The following is a 19,724-nucleotide window of genomic DNA, read 5'->3' as shown; positions in this document are numbered from 1 at the left end:
GAAAACAAAATAGGGATGCAGTTTAAAATCAATGAGTTTGTGAGGTTGCCAAGTCTAGGCTGAGCTAATGCTGCAGCACCGGGCATTTGTATTTTGACACCGACAGGCAAAAAGCTCCAGAGAACCAAAGCCAGTAAACAGGAGTGACTCAGTAGATATTTTTTGTACCCTTAGGGCATCTTTTTTTTTTACTTTAATATTGGGTGAAGCAGGCTAGAGGCTAATGTTGAGCTAACAATGCTAACAGTGAATTAGGAGAAAATACTCAGCTCTAAAAATACCTCAAGTTACTTTTTTGATTACCAACAACTCAGTATTACAGTGCAGTGAATAATGTTTACTTTGTGAAGTATCTTGAGACGACTTGATGTGATTTGGCACTATATATAGACTGAATTATGAATAATGAGTCAATCATTGTGTTTTACTTCATTTAATGAGACGTTCAGAACAGCAAGGCAGCAAACTACCACACGTTCTCAAATACCAGAGAAATATTACCGTAATAATTGTAGTTAGTGTTCCCTACCATAAAACACCCAAAGGTGCTAACACCCGATATGGCAATGTACTACTTATCAATTTACTGTGTATGACTTGTCTTCTTCACTCTTCATCTAGAATTTTCTGGCACTGATCCATAATTGGCAACAGGCATTAAACTCACTGAGGGGCAGTGAGAATAAATCTCTATGCTCAGAAAACTGGGAAGCAGTAGCCAAATTTGACCACAGGATGTCATTCTTACATATTGCACCTTTCAGAACAGGGGGTGGTGAAGGTGGTGGGGTGTTGGCTGCCCTTAGCTTCCCCGTAATCCGAACCCTGTTTCAGAGTGGGCTTTTTTTTTTTTTTTTCTCAAAATTTTGTAACTTTGACTTTTATTTAGTCCTGCTGGAACATGTTTGTAGATGTGGTTTATGACAGAGCTGAGGGGAAAGTCTAGAACAAAACTTTTGGGTTCAGGGCTTCATCTTGTTGATGATATCGCCACCTTTTGATGTGCGATGTTGGGATTTATGGGCTGGAGAAGTTCAAGGGGTGAAAAGAAGCAGAACAGAGAAAAGGAAGAGATTTTTTTATTTCATGTCATGAAACTGTTAGAATGTTTTTGTGCAGTAACTACCTACAGCTGCATACAACAAGGTGACATTTATCTGAATTTCCATGTATTTCCTGTATATTTAAAGTATTTTTTCACCATCACTAGGGTAGTAAAACCCCCACGTTTGCCTTCTAAACTCCCTCAGTCAGAAATGTTAATCTTTAGTGAGTGTTTCTTGTTAAAGAGATTGGAAAGCTCAGAAGTCCCATGTCGTCTATTTGGTTTTTCTGTTATTTCTCATTTAGGTTTTCTCAGGAGATCGCTTTCTCTGAAGTCCAGAGAGAGGCTTCCTAATTCAAATCCAAAAGGAAAAATAAACCCTAGAGGCTAATTAAACAGCTTCAAAGCAACCCATTTAAAGTCTATGATTATTTTTCTGCATTATGTTTATTCTAATTCAGCCAGATTAATGTATCATGTCCATTCTCTTTTTATCTCCCATGTCCTGAGCTGACATCCCTCCTCTTGTCCTTGCTTCCCAGTTCAGGAACTCTGCACACTCATATAAAGGCCAACAACTGCCACATCAACAATTTCCAAGGCAGTGTCACAGCTAGTTCTGCCGGCTAAGCAGCATCACGGGAATGTGATCCTGCCTCTGGCTCCTCAACCTTGACCAATATTGGTAACCTTAAACTTAAATGAATCTGAGCTAGGGGTTGGAATAAGTTTATCTTCATGGGGATGAAACACAGAGCTGGGAGAGAATGCAAGAGGGCAAGCAGAGTTGAGGGAAGCAGGAATACGTGGGGAGACTTCAAAGTGCAGGTTTGGCAAATCTGCAAAATCTGAATAATTGCTGGACCGGAATGCTGAATTTGCATGTGGTGCCACAACTCTAATGCCTATAAAATCCTAATTAAATATAAAAAGTTTCAACATCTACTAAGCATTTCAGCAAAATCTACAGGTCAAATGACCAAACTGAAATATCCATTTGATTTATATAAAAAATGGGGCTTTATTTGTGAGGAATATTTGCAGATATATAATAATTTTTGTCAACTTCCAAAATTTAGAGTGAATGGTTGAGAAAGTAATTTTTGGGCATCCAAAAAAAAAGCTATAAGAATATTTATGAATTATTTAAGAAAATCTACATGCTCATTTTGTTGGAACTGTATCCCTGTCCATCATCCATCCATCCATCCATCCATCCATCCATCCATCCATCCATCCATCCATTCTCTTCCACTTATCCAGAGTCGGGTCGCGGGGGAAGCAGCCTAAGTCGGGAGACCCAGACTTCACTCTCCCCAGCTACTTGGGCCAGCTCTTTCGGGGAAATCCCAAGGCGTTCCCTGGCCAGCTGAGAAATAGTCTCTCCAACGTGTCCTGGGTCTCCCTTTAGGTTTCATGCTGGTTGGACATGCCCACAAAACCTCACCAGGAGGCATCCTAATCCGATGCCCGAGTCACCTCAACTGGCTCCTTTCGATGTGGAGGAGCAGCGGGTCTACTCTGAGCCCCTCCCTGATGACCGACCTTCTCACCTTATCTCTAAGGGAGAGGCCAGACACCCTGCGGAGAAAACTCATTTTAGCCGCTTGTATCCGCAATCTCGTTCTTTTGGTCACTACCCAAAGCTCTTGACCATAGGTGAGGGTAGGAACGTAGATCGACCGGTAAATCGGGAGCTTTGCCTTATGGCTCAGCTCTCTCTTCATTACGACAGATCGGTACAACGCCCGCATCACGGCAGATGCAGCACTAATTCACCTATTGATCTTACGCTCCAGCTTTCCCTCACACGTGAATAAGACCCCGAGAGACTTAAACTCCTCCACTTGAGGCAGGACCTCATCCCTGACCTGGAGAAGGCATGACTCAAGACCATGGTCTCGGATTTTGATGTGCTGATTCTCATCCCAGCTGGTTCAAATTTGGTTGCGAACTGAGTGAAAGCCAGAGATCACATTCAGATGAAGCCAACAGGACCATTTCATCTGCAAAAAGCAGAGACCTGGGGGTCTCATTTATGAAACATTGCGTAGAATCCTTACTAAAACCGTACTTAAGCTCAGCAAAAAAATGTACTTACGCCAAGTAGGTTTGTGATCTATCAAACATGGAGTACGCACAGCTGCACGCAATCTCCGCTTCATAAATCAGAAACTATTAAATACTAACTATTTGCACCTTAAACACTTCCACCGATGACATTTCACACAAACACACACTTAGGGCCTTGGGAGTGAGCACATCCAACGGCATTTGGCAGGGGGATTTTCCAGCCTCATCCCGAGTGCCGGTGCCCACTTCCAATTTTAAACTGCACTTAGACACTGTGGGCTGTGGGTGCAAGTGGGGTGGTGTGGTGGCATCAGCTGGCGTAGGCCAGACGATGCCCGCACTGCCCGCTCACCACAGCCATAGAATACACCTCATCAACATGCACTAACACTATATTGGAGCAGGCGGAGGGAGACTTGGGGTCTTAGCACACTTCTATTGTTGCTTGGCTTCCCGGGGCTGGAGGCTAGGAGGGAGATCTGGCCGTCTGGTTGGGGTCTGGGGTAGTGGGTTGCTTTGCTCAGCGTTGGGCGGGGGCATGAGGGAGGGAGTGTGTGCCTGTGTCTGTGTATGACTGTGTATGTCAGGTGGGGCCTTTGACTCCTCCCTTCTCCTGGGACCTCCTTTGATGCTATACATCTTCGTCTCCCCTCCCCCTGCCACGTTTGGTGTGGAGTGTGGTGCTTTGGTCTGCCTGAGAGTTCGTGGCTGCCGGGTCAAGGGGTTTAAGATTTTTGGTGTCTGCCTGATCAGTCCCGGTGGCTGCCTGGTGGGATCTGGGTCCCTGGGCTCTGCTGGGTCCCCGGCAGGGGTGGTCGCCCCTGGGTCCCGCGTTGCTGGGTCCCGGGCTTGGCCGGCTGGGGGGTGGGAGGGTGCGGGTGGGCCTGTGGGCTTGCTGCTGATACCTCCCGGGACTCTGCCGGCTGCTGGTTGTGGCCCCCCAGGGCAATCCTCTGCGCCTGTCGAGGGGGGCGGGGCTTTTCTGGTAGCGGTCTCCTTGGGGTCCCTGTGTTCTGGATCTCTGGGACTTGGAGCTCCCTCCTTCTCCTACACATCTTTGGGGGTAAGATCTGTGGCCCCTAATACTCTCTATTGGCCGCTCCTATAGAGAAACCTTACATATACAAGCGCGTGTACACACACAGGTGCTCACATGGTGCTCTCATGGGTATGGACTTAGGCGCGTTCAACACATGTCTTAAGGCTGTGTTTGGCACTAAATGCATTGTGACTTATTATCGTGTGATTGTTCAATAAAACAATGTTGATTTTATATTTCTTTGTCAGGTTGACGCAGTGATAGCTTGCTCCTGTTGTATTGTTGTGTGTCCCTTTTCTGCAGGTCTTGAAGCAGACTCTTGTTCATCATTGATTGTTTATTTTTGTGGACCCCCCCACCCCCACACCTTTTGTCTCTTCCTTTCTCTTTCACCTCTGTCTTTCATGGTCCCGCCTCCTGGTTCCCCATCGCCGTCCCCCAAGACTTTCATTGTCCCGCCTCCTGGTTCCCCGTCACCATCCCCCAAGTCTTTCATGGTCCCACCTCCTGGTTCCCCGTCGCCGTCCCCCAAGACTTGCCCGGTCCCACCTCCTGGTTCCCTGTCGCCGGCCCCCAAGACTTGTCCGGTCCCGCCTCCTGGTTCCCCGTCGCCGGCCCCCCAGAGTCCCCTGGTCCCTGGTCCCTCCTCGCCCGCCCTTGTGGGTTGTTTTTTGTTTGGTCCCTCCTCTCCCGCCCTGTGGTCTCTCGTGTCCTGTTTTGTCTTTGTCTTTTGTTTGTGGTTTTGTCTTGTTCTGGTTTTGTGCGTCTGGTATCCGCCCTTGAGGGGGGGTACTGTCATGTTCTGTGTCCCTTTGTTCCCCAGCCCCTCCAGTTCCCACTCCAGGTTCTCCTTTTGTGTTTCATAGCGCCCTCATGTGTCCTTTGTCTGCATCTCATTGATGTGTCTCCTGTGTTCCTTTAGTCTTCTCCAGTCACCCCTCTGCAGCCAGTCATCCCTCTGCAGTGTTTATAGTTTCAGCTTTTCATTTTTTAGCCTCTTTAATATGTTTTTGTCCCACCGGTTTTTGTAGTACTTCTTCCCTTTAGAATTTTAGTTATATGGTTGCTTTTCTGTTTTTAGGTTCACTCTTTGGTCATGTTAGTTTCTTCCCTGATTAGTCATTGCTTTCACCTGGTCCTCCCCCCACACTCCACACACCTGCAGCTCATCTGCCTCCCATTATGCCCCAGTGTATTTAATCCCTGTCTTGTCTCTGTGTCTTGTCGGTCCATTGTTGTTTGTGTCAGCGTAACCCCCGAATAAACAACAAATCCTAGAATCTTCTGATTAAACATCCAAAGACCAAGCAGGTTTATATTCTATATTTATATAGAGTATCACAGCTTATTGCTCATAATATATTAAGCTCTTAAAGCACTACATTTACCAACTCTTACATGGGTGAGGTGGAGAAATGAAAGGTAGTGCTTTTGCAAAACAAATAAGGGAAAATCCATGGAGTGGCACAGCGTTGCTGAAGCCGTCAATGTTGTGAATTCTTCAGAGAGATCTGTGGCGGATATAAAAAAATGCTCCAATCAGGCTTCGATCCACAGACTCCCAGGTGAAGTCACGTGCGCAAACTGGTCACCCAAACAGAGATCTCCCTTGTTCAATTAGCCAGGGCGCATGATCAATTGGGTCACAGTGACAGGACGCTCAAACTGTCACAGACGCATGACATTCTGTCTCAATTTGTCCCCCTGCTGATAATCTGCATTCTGTATTATGCGCTTCAGGCTGTGTGTGTGTGCGCGTGCATGCGTGCGTGCCGCACATGTGTGTGTGTGTGTGTGCACGCGCGTGTGTGCGTGTGGGGGGGTCTTGTTCTGTGTGAAAACGAAGCAGTACAAGTAATAATGCTGCATGATTTCATAATTTTATCCATCTCAGCAGCAGTACTGCAGGTGCTCTCCATGCCCAAAATGTGCGTAAGCAAGGTCCTTAGTCAACTTAAAGTTGCGCACATTTTCCTGCTAAGTTTTCTTTCATTAACCCCAAAGTTTGCGTGGAAAGTTGCTTATGCAGTTTTCCGACACAGTTTTGTGCATAAGCAAGCTTGATAAATGAAGGCCCAGATCCTCAGGCCACCAAAACGGATCTTCTCATCACCTTGGCTGTATTCCTGTATCGCCTTCAAATATTCAAAGACCTCTGCGGGTGGGCCTGGGGCTTGCCATTGTTATCTCCCAGGTCTCTGGCAGCTACTGGTTGCAGCCCACAGGGTAATCCTCTGCACCTCTAGGGAGGGGGTTGGGGCTTCTCCAGCGGCTGAGGTTGGCCTGGTTAACTCTGCCATTTTGCCGCCGACCCCGGCTGTGATACATGTGACGGTCTGCGCAAATGGGAATCCCCTGGCCAATAACACTGGGAGAGATGACCACCGTGGGTGATCCGTAAGCTACAGAGGATAAGATTTCCAGAATAAGAAAATGGAAAATGTTCTGAGTCTTGTCCGGCAGTCTCCATGCTTGTCCCATCTGACGTTTTCGTCGCAGCCACGCTGGAGATGGGAAGCTGAGCAGAAACGCAGGGACCGCAGCAAACAGAGGGATGAAGGTTCTCCTAAACTCACAGCTGTAGAGTTTGATGGGTCCTAGCTTCTGTCGGAGTTCCAGTAGGATGAGCCTATCTTAAGTTATAATAGGAGTGTAATCCACTAGGAAACAGCACGGGAACAGAATAAACAACAAACATTGCAAAACGGGTAGACAGGAGTTACTGCACCTCCTGATCTGGAGTGAATCAACATGTACATTCTTCCTGTTTTGAAGCTGTCGAGAACACATAAGCAGTGTCAGTTAACGTCACATCCGCTGGACAGTGCCGGAAATTCGGGACCAAACTGCAACGCATTTTGCAGCACACAGCTTGTTCATGAAAATGTAACGATACATGGCCTCATTCTTTTTGGTTTATAACACTTCATCGCCCATTATCTTTCAAAAATCAAACATGCATGATTTTTTTTAACAAATCCTGCTCCTTGCTCCATTTACATTCATGGACTCACTGACTCACGACGGGGAACGCTGTTGTTGGTTTAGCATCCAGGCAACAGCAGAGAAGGTCTTGGCTAGTAGAGGCTAACCAGTAGCATTAGCACCTCCACAACATAGCAGAACTCCTTCAAGCGTGTGTTATTTGTAGAGATAAATCATCCACCTTGCAGAGCAGTCAGTGGTAGAGTCGTGTTCTATTATCTATTTAGAAGTGAGATACTCAAATATCAGGAAAAAAAGACTCCAAATCCTACTGTCTTCTTCCACTTTGTGCTGCTAATGAACAAATTAGGAATGAAATTGAGCTCATTTAAAGCTAAATTAAACCTCTTTTTTCTCTAGGCCTCCTGGGAGTCTCTCAACCCTTACAGCAGACCAGTTTGGGCATCACTTCCTGTTGTCATGGAGTTGATTACACCAGTTTTCTTCTGTTATTTCTGTGTTGAAGATTAAATTAACTACATAAAGTGTCACAGATCAACCCTTACAGCAGACCAGTTTGGGCATCACTTCCTGTTGTCATGGAGTTGATTACACCAGTTTTCTTCTGTTATTTCTGTGTTGAAGATTAAATTAACTACATAAAGTGTCACAGATCAAATTTAAAAAATAAGAAAAATGGTTTATCAGTGAACTTGTTCTTAAAAAAAAAAACAAAATAAGTAACTGAAACAATAAAACATAAAAAGATCGGTGCAGCATAATCTCTCCTCTAACTCCCTCCCTCCCTCCCTCTCTGTCTCTCCTCTCCCTGTATTCCTCCTCCTCCTCCTCTCTCATTTCCACTCAGTCTGTTGAAGCAGCAGCAGCATCAGCATCATCCATCCCGAACCCGAGCAGCAGCATGAGAGTCGCGGCTTGTCTCTGTCTGCTGGTGAGCATCTCGCTCCAGGCAGATATCAAAAGTGGAAAAGTGGCCGGAAAAGCGGGGAATTTCATGGAAGATGAGCAATGGCTGTCAACCATCTCCCAGTACAGCCGTAAGACCAAACACTGGAACCGCTTCAGAGACGTGAGTGTTATCCTGTCTCTACCTCTGCCGTAGCTGCTTCACTTGCTACTGGCGCCTTGTTTTACTGTCGCCCTAAGGTGCGCATATGCAAGAAGCCTAACTTAATGCCATTGTCTCCCTAACCTGATTGTCTACAGACAGTACATTTTAAAATGTTTAGGTTAAATTATGACTTTTAATACAGTGAAAGTGAAAACGGCTCCTTAAAAGAGTTAAAAGTAAACTGAGTGCATATGTAGAGTTTAAAGTTGGAATGAATGAATTCTGTAAAACTCCAGATGTGATAGTTGGGTTTATGCAGATTACTGCTTCGGTTCTATGTTACAGATTTTAGTCGATTTAGCTCCAATAACTGTAGTTAAAAGAAAGTTGAATTTATTTTAAATTTATGATTAGTCTGATTCTTTTTCTTTTCATAATGAAAGAGTCAACAAATGAGTGGATGCTTAGCAGTAGTGAGTTCACACACTGGATAGAAGGAAAGACAAACATGGCATTTTGATTGTGATGAAGCCTGTTGGCTGAATATTTTCTGATTATGATCATCAAATGGTTTTATGGTGCACATCTGCTAATCATCAGCTGTGTTCCTTAAAGGGGACATGTTATGACTTTTTATTCATTAAGTTATAATAGTTCTGTGGTCAATGCACAACATGTTCATTAAGTTCTTTGCACTAAATCCCTCTCACATAAAGTGATTTCTGCAGCTTTATTCTTGATATTTTCAGTACCTTCCACAATGAGCCATTTCAGGGCTCAGTTATCTGGCCACACTGACCCATCCTGCAATAGGTAACCTAAGTCTCCTCCCTCTCCGGTCAGCTAATGGTTCCCCGGAGGGAAGAAAAAATGAATGCAAGTGAACGGGGCTAAAAGAGCGGTTTCTTTTTTGTTAACAGTACAAGTGAAACCGGAGTTATACTAAAAATAATTAAACTACAGTTGTAGACCATCAGCTGAATGGTGAAAATCGTGATTTTGTGATTTGTGAGAATGTGCCGTTTTCACATATTAAACTGAAAAGAGTGGTTCAGTAGCGTTTTGTCGCAGAGGGACAGAGCTGCGCTCCGTGACAGCAGAGTGAGAAAGAATTCATGGCAGAAGTTTAGATATTGCAGTGATCTGTGACATATTTTTACATCTCTGCAGTTTAGTGTTTTTTTTTAAAGAAAATGAATGTCCAGCAGACAGATCAGCTGTTTAGCTGGAAGACGGTAAAAGGAGACCCGCATCCAGAGTCTGACGCCAAAGCGAGGGTTTTAGACACAAAGCTTCTTGAGGAAGACAATCTGGGTCATGTACTGACATTAAAAAGAAGTGTTTTTATGTTTTCCTCCTTGTTATGGTTACTGGTGTGCTTAGTGACGTATGCCTTTGGGAGGTGCGCTCATGACATAGCATGTCCTGGTGGAGGGAGACGTCGCGCAGACTGCCTCACAGAAATCTTGCGTCGTACAGTGTGCCACCTCTCTGGAGTTCTCAGTGTGACATAAACAATCCTGTGCAACGGCCAAAAATTGCACAGTGTGATCCGGGCTTAAAGCAATACAACAATTCATCTATTCACTGTGCTGTTTAATATCCTACATTACTGATTATTCTCATTAATGAGTCTTAATGGTCTGAAACTATTTCATGGAAATTGTGAGCAATTACAGTCGCACGGGTGAGAAATTATTTTGTTCCTCAATAAACATTTGAAAGCTCAGGATGAGACCGTTTAGGATTGGTGAGTGAGGGCCTGTTCTAACTGGGGAACCAGGGTGGATTTTCAGCTGATTTTTGCATCTTCTCAAAGAGATCTTATCAGGAAGGCTTTGATTTTAGTTTTATTTTTTCTCAGTGGCAAAAGGTGTTGTTCTGAGTCAGCCCCTTTCAAGATGGCTGCCATGGATAATCAGCATTAGCAGACACATAAATAGGTGTAACTGTTAAGGTAAGCAAGACGGATCTGAAAGGAGACCTCAATGTGGCAAAACCCATGAAGGGTGAGACCTTTAGGAGGATTTGCTTTGCTAGTTTCACATCTGAGTTTTTACTTTGACATCCAGACATCTGTTTGATCTCAGTCTTGGGAAATATCACCCAGACAGATATTCTTATCAGTATTGGCCAGAGAAAAGCTTTGCTGCTTTCTACCATCTTTGGTGTCATGCAGGTGCACGCACAACTTTCAGAGCTGGACCCCAAGAGGATTTCTAATTGAATCGCAAATTTGTACGTCATGCAGATTTTTATCTCATCTCCCCAGGTGTTTGGCGCTATGAGCCTCACCTGTCTGCCTGAATGACAGCAGATCTGAACAGAAGGGTGTGAGACCGCTCTGTGCGGCAGCTGGCTGCATGTCGGCCCAACTTCTCCTGAAAAGAAAAATGTTTTATCATCATTTTATTTCTTTAAATTCAGTTTATTGTCGCCCTAACTTAAATTGACCTTCAGTTAATTTTAGTGTAATTGCATCAATACTTTTGGTTTGATGTTGCATGTAAAAATAATCTAAACCATGACAGAATCCATTTTACCAGACTTTAACCTTTGACCAAAGCAAAGCAGATAACATAATTGAGTTTCCTATGGGAAAGTAATAGCTTTAAAAGGGTAGTTAGGCTTTTTTAAAGGGGTGTTCTGTGTTCATTAGCAGTCAAATGTGCTACCTCGGAGTAAAACCAGTTTGGTACAAATGGCAGTAGAGCTACTGGCTTGTAAGATCCAGTATCTTATCATTTGCATAAATCAGCTCTTTAGGTTACCTCTCACGTTTATCTATATGCGATTTTATGAATGACAGCCCAATAAAACATGTCTAAAGGAGTATTTGACCAGACTGGGTTGATTTATTTTAAAATGATTTATTTTAAATGGGACATTTTTCATGGGACAGCAGTATCTCAGGAGGTAGAGCGGGTTGTCCATTAATCGGAAGGTTGCAAGTTCGATCCTGGCTCCGACCAGAGAATTCTGTTCTTGGGCTGGACACTTAAGCCCCCTTGCCTGCTGGTGGTGGTCGGAGGGACCGGTGGCACCTGTGTATGGCAACCTCGCCTCTGTCACTGCGCCCCAGGGCAGCTGTAGCTACATCGTAGGTCATCCCCACCAGCATGTGAATGTGTGTGTGAATGAGTGAATGACCGATTGTGTTGTGAAGCACCTTGGGGGGGGGGGGGGGGGGGGGGGTTGTAGAACCCTAAGAAAGTGCTATACAAATACAGACCATTTACCTTTTATTTTTCTTTATATTTTCTGAAAGGTCAAATGTTATGGACATGCAAGGTTCGAACACAATACAAAATAATTAAATCAAGGCAGAGAAATATCATGTGAACAGGTACAATCAAAACCAAAAATGTATAATCGTTCCATCAACCGCTGTGTTATAGAGGATTCTAAACCAAAATAAGTTAAAAATCTGTTCTCTGTGATTGTCCTAAAGGTGGAAACTCACATTTTGCATCCTTTTTCCTTGTCATGTGGGTCACTTGTTCTCCAGCATACAATTTTGCATAGGCAGGGGTGGACTGGGACCAAAATTCGGCCCTGGCATTTTTACTAATCGTTGGCTCTCAGTCAGCCCTCCCCATTGGGAGAGTGGTGGGGGTCGGGGGTGTTGCCGGACTCATCTCTAGGCCGAATGTGAGATCTAATATGGACTGGGACTGTTGAATTACAAGCAGGGCCAGACCGCTGTGACCGGGAGTGTTGGCCTTCCAGATCAGCTCATTCTCCACAGGCAGAGATCAGCGGGACATTAGCTACATGCAAACGCGGTAAAACAACTCCTACATCATCGCTCTATCGCGTTTTTCTTGCTAAAAATGCCTGGACAAACTTTGTTAGCTTTGGGTTACCATGTAGCTAATGTTCTGCAAATCACCAACTGTGCAGTGTCGGCCCAAGCTGGGCAAGCAGCCCACTTGGCTAAGCGGCCCACCGGGACAGTGCCAGAATGCCAGATCGGCCAGTCCACCCCTGTGCATAGGTATTACTTTTGGGTAGGGCTGCACGATATTAGGAAAACCTGTAATATTCGATGACAGTGCTTAATATTGCGATATCGATATTACTCGCGATAAATGAACAAATACTAAAGTATGCAGTGTTGATGTCGTCTGGCGTGTGACGTCTGCTCTGGGTTCAAAGCAAACAAAAACTAATGCATGAATTCCATTACAACATACCATTTTTATTGGAAAAATATGCAGCTGCACCTGCTACTGTATTAGTAGCAAAACAACAAACTGCATGCATGCAGTTTCTCAGTGACTTTAAAACATCACCACCACCATAAAACTTTTTCTGATGCTCCAAATACAGAAAAACATCCCTTACCAGGGTTTTTGAATAAATAAAAAAAATCTGAAAGTAAGTTTAAATGTTAAACAATAGTTAACATCACTTAAATGCAACAGCAAATTCTCTCATTGCTACTGAACATTTTCTCCACTTATGTGGTTATGATATAAGGCTGTTGCTGTAATTGGAAAGTGAACTGTGCTGGGCCAAACTAGGAGAATATTAAGATTTTTTGAGGGAAAGAGAAAAACAATTGTCTACCTTTCAGAAGAGGAACTGGCAAAAAACTACATGGAAAATATGTGAAAACGTTTGTTTTTAACCCCAAATTGAACAAGTTTACCTAGATCTTAAACAGCAGCTCAGATGATGAAACTGCAACTATGATTCTGATAACAAGCTAACAAACTGAACTAGCTCCTCTAAGATAACTGGCTAGCAGAGCTTCTGACTGACAGTTTATGTGCAGCAGCAAACCAACTATCCTGATAAACAAGGTTATAAAAGCTCACAAATGAAAGATCACATTGATGTGTGGGGGAACTTTTGCAGGCCCTCTTTAGCAGGGTGGGACTGGGAGGAGAGTGCTGTAGCCTTTTAGCTGGAAGCTAACCGGAGCCTGGGGCTAACATCACCACCCGGTGGAACACTAGCAACATGAAGGTGGGTTGGTTCACCGGCACGTGTCGGAGTCAGCCCACTCGTTTAATTTAGTGATGCACTGCTCCTCTAGACACTAATGAAGGCTGAGGAGACATTTCAGCAGTTAGATTAAGGTGTTACTTGTAGCGAAGAGAACCCATTCACTGATGACTATAGAGTCGTCATTCTAAATCCAACTGCTTGCTGTCATTGATGACTGAAGTCATGCTCTAAAGCTGATCTTCACCCATGTGTGTCACATGTCACATGATCAGGAAACAGACAATCCACAAATTAGGAGATCGTTTTGGGACGCTGTTGTGAAAAAAGCTAGGCGCCAACCGGAAAAAGCTTCTGCAGCTCACACTTTGACAACGGATTGTGAAACCACGAAAAAAGCTAAAAATACACTGATTCTTCCTGATGTGAGTCTGCTCTTTCTTTAGGTAGTTTTGGTGTTTACATGATCATAGAGCTCAAAAATATGTGGCTGTTAAAAAGCAGTAAAATGCTCAAAAACATTGGCAGTCAGGGACTTTCTGATCAGAAAACAGCTGGCAGTGAATGAGTTAAAAAGACAAACGCACAGGGAGGAGATTCATTTTCGGTTTAACCACAGAGAATTAATAACGGACACTAGGGGGTGCTAAAAGCAAGAAAAACTGCCAAGTGTGCCTTGAGTCACAAGCTGTGTCAAGTGGTAAATAAAAATCTGACATTTCAGTTTCTGAACTTGCTATTGCTAAGCATTTGTTTACGCAATAACAGATCCTCCATGTGGATGGGTTTACTTCCAGATTTATACTTTTCATGTTAGTCAAATTTTTTAAAAAGAAAAATGACTAAAATAGTTGTCTACAAGTCTGAACTGTACAAGTGTCCATTCACTCCAATTCCTGAACATCTGTTGTTGCTGGACTAAGTCATTTTAATAGACTTAGCCATTATTGATAATGTCTATTTTTTATTGGTGCTTGGCAATCACACATTCACTGAGTGAAAATACCTAGAAGCTCGCAATCACCTCCGTGCCTTTCCCTGAAATGAAAAAGCATGCAGGGAAGCCTATGTTCTCCAGGCATTATTTGATGTGACACACAATTAAAGTGTTGAATGAGTTCTGATCTGGTGATTCTCTTGAGTACGCCCACTCTTGTCTCCATCCCTTCACTGGAAGGGCCCCTCCCCCCTTGGGAGAGCAGGTCCACCAGCAGATCTACCTTCTCGCTGGCCTCTGTAGCAGTTTTCAGTCCGAACACTCCTCCCCTTCCTCTAGAGGCAGGAGGTAGGGTTTCCTGTTGCATCTGGGAAGACACCTTCAGAGAGGTAATGAGTTTAGCAACAGCAAATATAATGAAATTTCTCTCACCACCAATACTGGATTTTTTTTAGCATATTGCCATAAACTATAGATCGTCAAGGAAGCATCTCCCATTGCTCCTCGGGTGATAAAATTAATTGTTTCCTTGACCCCTGAGGTCAAGCCTTTCCCAACCAGCCTTAACAGGAGGTCTGGGGGGGTCCCTCCTCCTTTTCCATGCTCCATTCACAGCTGCTGCTTATTGCCTGTGAATATGAGGAAACAAGGTGGAGAGTTTAATAATCTTTTTCTTTTAATACACCTGTGGTCCCATGCGTGACCACGGACATTTTCTTATATCCCACTGGGGTCTCTCTTCCCTGTTCCATCCCAAATTTCCTCCATCCATTTAGTATTTTAACCAAAACTTGGGTTTGATCTCGAGCTATTGTCATCCTGACACCTGCTGGTAGTTGTGTACCGGTCCCTGTCCGTTGTTTCATGACAACATGTCTGTGGTCATAGAAAATTTGCCCAGCCTGTCTGTAAATTGCAGCCTCGGTTGTGTGGCCTGCCACAACAACCCCCCCACGAGGAGCATATGCTGCTAAGACTCCCTTCTTCCCTGGTATAAACCATCTCATTATAACCCTTTTCTCAAAACTCCTTGAGACATGTCAATCTTAACAATTGACTCGCCTCAGGAACCAGCAGTGTAACAGGATAAATTCTTACACCACAATAACTCGAACATGTAATGTTTCCCTTTTGTCTACTTTACAGCAAGTGTGATTTGCTTCAATATTGTGATGATCCAAACGGCCAACCCCTGACCGCTCCTGCAACATTCATCCAGCATTCCCTGCACCGGCCAACTTGCCATGCAGTTCTACAGCGTCTAAGGGTGCACCACCACTGTAAAGTCATAGTCGGGTACAATGTTTGCTGGATGACTGAAATCAGATAAATTGTCTCGTGTTAACTCCACCAAGTCTGAGATTGCACAGGCGTGGGCATCAACGAGAACTCATGAAAGGATGAATGAACAGGCTGAAAATCTACATCTGACCCATCAGCTAGGCATGCTGAGAACAATTCATTAATCTCCATTGCATTGTGTGTTTCCTTCAACTGCTGATTTTTTGTCATCCCGGCACCGCTCCACTAAAGACTGCTCAGCTGCAGCGGGCCTGCAGTGTAACCTCCCTTTCACATAAGAAGTAAAAGGGAGGGGGCCACTACTTTGAGCATAGTCTGTTCGCCCTCATTGTCTCTCCGTAAGCAGCCAGCTCTGTCACAGGTTCAAACCTGGCTGGAGCCCTCTCCTCATATGAAAGTGGAGGATTAAAACACACTTTGGAGTAATCAGACACTATTGCTCTCACATGTGCTCTTCCATCACACACCAGCAAGTCTCTGTTATCAGCCTGGCCGTTAGCCTGTTCATCATCCGAATCATACACGCTCATGTCTGCCATAGCTAAATTTCCCTCAGTTACACGTGCCCCATTCCCATGAAAAGGTCACACGCATCAAAGTCGTTGTCCTGTAAAAACAGGGTGTGTGTTAACCCACACCAGCAGCAACTGAAACCCTTTTCAGATAGACATTCTGGAATATGTGTGGACAATTCAATCCGTTTTTTAACCAGAACTGTGTTTTCAGACACACCACTTTTGTACCGGAACTTGTCCTTTCGGCTGCCTTCACACAGCAGGGAAAGGTTCCAGATGATGGGGGTAGGGGTGGGGGGGTGGGGGGTGGGGGGGTTGGGGGGGGGACATAGAATCAAAACACACACACACACACACACACACACACACACACACACACACACACACACAAACGTGATAAGAGAAGGTAACAGGCCTTTAGCTTGGTTTCACACACATGGATACACCTTGTAGAACCTAGAATTGATTTCACACAATGAGAGACATAATCCAGACTTAATTCTGTACATTAACAAGTCTGACAACAAAAGGATTTGCATTTTCCAAATCAAACAAATCAAAATAGTTGGACAAACAATTAGCAACAAAACAAACCTTCATTTAAAACCATAATAAATTGGTGCTCCAAAAGCTAGACATGCCACATATCACCAATACAATACACAGATCTTGCCTGCAGAGACTGATCAGTATATTAATTATGAAGTATTAATCCATCCTGTGTAGCCCTCAGACTGGTACACTAATAGTGCAGGTAAAATCTGTAACCATCTTTAAATGTCAGATTGAAAACAAATCAATGGATCTGTTTCATTAAAGTTTAATTAATCGGCTGTGAATTTTATTTTAAGTCACTGTTGGGAAGATTGGATAGTTCTTATTTGTATAGCTCATTAAGTAAAGTAAGTGTGTGTGTGTGAGTGTGTGTGTGTGTGAGTGTGTGTGTGTGTGTGTGCGTGTGTGTGTGTGTGTGTGTGTGTGTGTGTGAGTGTGTGCATGTGTGGGAGGGGATGTCATGACCTCTTTTACTGCATTGCCAGCAAATGAAAGTAAAAGTTTATAAGAAGCATTTCTTTCAAGAAATGTTGAAGCACATTATCAATAAGAGACAAATGCTGAACAACAACATATGTGGGGATGTGTTGGCAGATGGGTTTACATGTGGTATGAAAAACAGGAATGTTCATGCAGTATATACGTAACGAATCAGGATGAAAAAGCAACAAACTTTTACACGAATGTGTGATTATCTAGACTGAAGCAAAAGTAGCCACATGCCACTACAGCTCAGAGCAGGTTAACAAGCTCCTTTATATCACACATCATGGTTTACATATCCTTCATCCTATTGCTGGACAACAGGTTGCACCTTGGTCAAATTAAACCATGCATCATCATAATAAAAAACCTTATTTAATTGTTCCAAAACAACTTTCTTCTGGTGCGTTGGGGTGAATCTGCTCCGTGGGAGTTGAGGTCACATGTAAACAACCGTGTGCTGTTCATTCACAGCTAGATTCTCCTGACGCTCTGAACATCGCAGATAGGGACCTCATTAAACAACCCTGCAGTCCTTTCGCAGTCCTTTCGCCCACTACAGAGAATCATTTAGGTCTGCAGCTGCTACAGTTTTAGCCGTATTTTTAATGAAATACATTTGCAAGATGCTTTTTCAGGTGGCCACTTTTCTTTTGAATATTAATTGGTGTTCATAAATAGATTTAAGATCAAATTTAAATGCACAACAAACAGTTCCTATGCTGTATTAGGATGTAAACATATGCTAATGTTCAGTTTAATACAATAACTGTTGGAATATTTGTTGTCTTGGTTTGTTAACCAAGTAAAGCAGGCTGTTGGGGCTTAAAGAGAGCTGGATTAAATACAGATCAATGACTCCACGTCATGACTGAGGGAATCAGTATTGTGAAATTGTCCTCATCTGCATGTGAAATGCATTTTAAAATGGCCATCATAGCCAAAAAACCTTAAAAACACAAAATAACTCGCATTCTTTAAGATATTGGGCTGATATCTAGCATGATGACATCTGAGTGTCATTAACAACACCTACTACTAAGTGCTAAACATTGAATGAAATCTTAGCTAAAAACTTTTCATTAACTTATGGATTCAACAAAATAAAAACATGGCAAGAACTAAAATTTACAGGCGTTGGGCTAGAATTTGTAGTAGTAGCTGTTTTATTCATATCACACTCCCCAAAAGCTGCAGATCACACATCTAGGAATAACTTGTTTGATTTTTTTAGACGTTAATTTCATTTAAAAACTGTCAAATCTCCATTTATTCTCATGTAATTTCTTTTTTTCCCTCGGAAACAATAGATACCGTGCACTTCCTGCAGCGTTGCATCCATCTGCACTGCACCACAGCTGGTGTGCATGCTCTGAATTGAACTCAATGATTTTCAGTCTTTGTTGAAGCTTCACAAATTCAGATTCACTCCTTTGGTGTAATGGAGGGGTTAGGATCAAGGTATTTTCCCTCCCGAAGCTCACCTGAGAACAATGCACACCTGTTCCTTTATGCAACTCAACTGTCCATTATCTCTAATCACCTCCCCCAGTGCTTATAAGCTCCCAGCTTTCATTTCCTTGTGTCTGTGTCTCCTGCTCAGCAGTCTCCTCCCTCCCTTTCTGTTAGCTGTGTAAGTTTTGTTCTGCAATTATTTATTTAATGAAGTTTTCTTTAAGTCTATTGGCTGCCTTCCTAGATCACTAGTACTGGTATGCACTTGGGTCTATCACCACACTGACCAAACCAAAACACATGCAGGTTAGGTGAGTGGGAGGTGTGTGTGTGTGTGTGTGTGTGTGTGTGTGTGTGTGTGTGTGTGTGTGTGTCTGTGGCCCACTGATGGACTGGTGACCAGTCTTGGGTGAACACTGTCATTCACACAACGACCCCTAGAGGAAGGTACCAGCTCCTTGTAACCTGCAGTGACCAAATACATTCCTGCTGAGGAGATGATTAAATCATTGGATCAGGTGTGTTGGAGTAAGGGAACAGCTAAAACTGGGTAGGTGGTGACCCTACAAGACCAGAATGGACTAGCCCTAGTCCCAGATAATGATTGTTTTAGTTGTTTGGGTTGCAGAAAATCTTGAATGTATTCATTCACAAGGCGGTCAAATTAAAAAGGTACATAACAGTTTCTTCCATAGCAACTTATTTTTACTTTTCAGTCTCTTCCAAATGTTAAATATTGAAATCAACAGTTTTCTTACTCTTCCTTTGATTGTTTTTGCCTGAAGTCCCACAAAAACTTAAAGGGGCAAACAAATAAAAGTCTACCTTTTTCAAACTGCAGCAGGAAAATGAGCAGACACAAAGAAAATCAAGCAAAACTCCTCGTATTAAATATTCCAGTGACATTCTTAGCAAAGCTAAGGATTCTCTCATTTCTTATGAAAATCCCTAATTACACTTTATCAAGCTCCCATAAGCAACCTGCACCAGCCTCTTTATTTATGGTGCTTTATAGTGAAGGAGACAATATTGATGGTTAGTTCACTGACCCTGCGACAGCTCGGTTCCTGACTGAGGTCTTGATAAATAGAGGGTTAGTTCTGTCTTCTCCGCTACACGATGCCGTTGCATCTTGACTCTGAGGTCTTTAGCTCAAAGAGCCACTGTCAGTCGTCTCTTCCTGTAATCACCCGTGGCTTTTTATTAGCTTCCCACAGGCTTTATGCTTTTTGCGCTAACAGCCAGCGTAATTATGGCTATGAAGAGTTGGGGTTAGGAGGCAGCATGCGATTATAGAAATATTATTATAATGGCTTCTGATTCTGGTTGGGACTGAGTGTGAAACTGCAGGTTGAACATTACAGCTAAAT

At 43.5% G+C, this 19,724-nt stretch overlaps 1 protein-coding gene across 1 annotated transcript in view; it reads left to right on the top strand.

Annotated features, from left to right (window-relative positions):
* Positions 1 to 7,950: 7,950 nt before the first annotated feature.
* The window catches only part of LOC107387827 (SPARC (osteonectin), cwcv and kazal like domains proteoglycan 2), a 66,120-nt gene continuing 54,346 nt past the window's right edge, over positions 7,951 to 19,724 (top strand). The window contains exon 1 of the mRNA XM_070545676.1: positions 7,951 to 8,172. Coding sequence (XP_070401777.1) covers positions 8,005 to 8,172 — 168 coding nt within the window. The 5' untranslated portion in view covers positions 7,951 to 8,004. The remainder of the gene's footprint in view (positions 8,173 to 19,724) is intronic.

The sequence above is a fragment of the Nothobranchius furzeri genome, chromosome 16, assembly GCF_043380555.1.
Source record: "Nothobranchius furzeri strain GRZ-AD chromosome 16, NfurGRZ-RIMD1, whole genome shotgun sequence".
In the NCBI taxonomy this organism is placed as follows: domain Eukaryota; kingdom Metazoa; phylum Chordata; class Actinopteri; order Cyprinodontiformes; family Nothobranchiidae; genus Nothobranchius; species Nothobranchius furzeri.
This window is presented reverse-complemented; position numbering and strand designations above follow the sequence as displayed.